The sequence below is a fragment of the Pinus tabuliformis genome, chromosome J, assembly GCF_031772625.1.
Source record: "Pinus tabuliformis cultivar Carrire ecotype Pingquan chromosome J, CPIR1, whole genome shotgun sequence".
NCBI classification, from domain to species: Eukaryota; Viridiplantae; Streptophyta; class Pinopsida; order Pinales; family Pinaceae; genus Pinus; species Pinus tabuliformis.
In genome coordinates, this window is record NC_142295.1 from 1,113,362,595 (window position 1) to 1,113,364,103 (window position 1,509).

The following is a 1,509-nucleotide window of genomic DNA, read 5'->3' on the forward strand; positions in this document are numbered from 1 at the left end:
TTATGGACTGGCCCCCCTCCACGCCAACAGAAAGGACACGAGAGGTTGGGAGAACAATCGCTCAGGATATACTGTTAAGCAGGGATACTTCAAGTTTTTAGAGCGCCCCCCACGTCCCTCCCAATCCAGCTCCCTGGGCAGGGATATGGAACTTCCCGTCTATACCAAAAATTGATCACTTTTGCTGGATTCTCAGCCATCAAAAAATTCTTACTGAGGACAGACTTCAAAATAGAGGATTTAATGGACTGTCTAGATGCGTTCTTTGTAAGACAAATTCTGAAACCGCTCTCCATATAATGATTGAATGCAACTTCACAATATCTGTCTAGCAGGAGCTGCTGAACAATTGGAAACTCGATCTCAATTTCCCCACCTCAGTTCAAGAGTTGTTTGCAGATTGGATGGCCAGATATCCAGGTGTTCAACCAAAGAACAAAAAGATCAGATCAGCATGGAGTGCTTTGCCAAGATTTACTAGTTGGCAGGTTTGGTTAGAAAGGAACAGGAGGATATTTCAAGGCAAATCTCATGATCATAGAATTGTAGCTAATTCAGTGAAATGCCAATTAAGCGAATGGTTGGGAGGCATAGATGGCGATTCAAATCTTAGTCAACATGACAGAGAGCTGGACACTGCCCGTAAGATTAGCTTCCATAAATCAAGAAGCTCACCACCTAATCTTGAAGTTTGGCAAATCAGGAAAAATGAGATCGAATTCCAGGAATGGTTGTCCAAACAATTAATTCCATCTCTATTTTTCAATGGAGCAGCTAAAGGGAATCCAGGGAAGGCTGGGGCGGGAGGACACATTATCATGCCTGAAAACATTTCTTCTCATAATTTTGCCTGGGGGCTAGGCCATACATCTAGCATGCAAGCCGAGGCGCTCGCCCTCTTGCAAGGGGTAATCTTCCTCAAGGAGCTGGGAATTCGGGAAGCTAACATTCTTGGAGACTCCCAAGTTATCATAAGAGCTGTGGTGACCAACTCCAACCCATCTGATCTACACCTAGCCAGGATTCTTTCCAGAATCAAAAGCATTTCAAAATCGCTTCGCTTGACATATTTTCATGTTCTAAGAACAAATAATAAAGCAGCAGACACCCAAGCAAACATTGCAGTTCACTTAGAAGCTGGAACTGTTCTCGGAAACAAGGAATTTTTGTGGACTCCTATACCATGAAAAGATATGTTTTATTGTTCCCTTTTAAATCAATTTGTCTGCATCTTTCATCTAGGACAATTAGCATTCAAAGATCATTTTGAAAACTGTAAAAAGAGGAAGTGGATAAGAGAAAAAGCCAATCCCCTCCTGGCAGAAAGGCATGTTGAAAAATGCTCCTCATTTTGTAACCGAATTTGTGGCCATTGGCCAAGCAGATAATGAAACACTATAACCGTTATTGTTAAAAATAAAATAAAATTATGATTATTATTTATTAATTACTTATTTAATTAATTAATAATAATAATAATAATAATAATAATATGGATTAATAATAATT

General features: G+C 39.8%; 1 protein-coding gene across 1 annotated transcript; it reads left to right on the forward strand.

Annotated features, from left to right (window-relative positions):
• Nucleotides 1-404: 404 nt before the first annotated feature.
• LOC149230966 (uncharacterized) lies at nt 405-1,187 on the forward strand. Its single transcript, XM_089381491.1, has one exon. The coding sequence runs from the start codon at nt 405-407 to the stop codon at nt 1,185-1,187; it is 783 nt and encodes a 260-aa protein (XP_089237617.1).
• The last annotated feature ends 322 nt before the right edge of the window (nt 1,188-1,509 follow it).

Bases quoted from the DNA above. Each gene is read 5' to 3' on its own strand.
- LOC149230966 (XM_089381491.1), top strand. From the start codon at position 405: ATGGCCAGATATCCAGGTGTTCAACCAAAGAACAAAAAGATCAGATCA.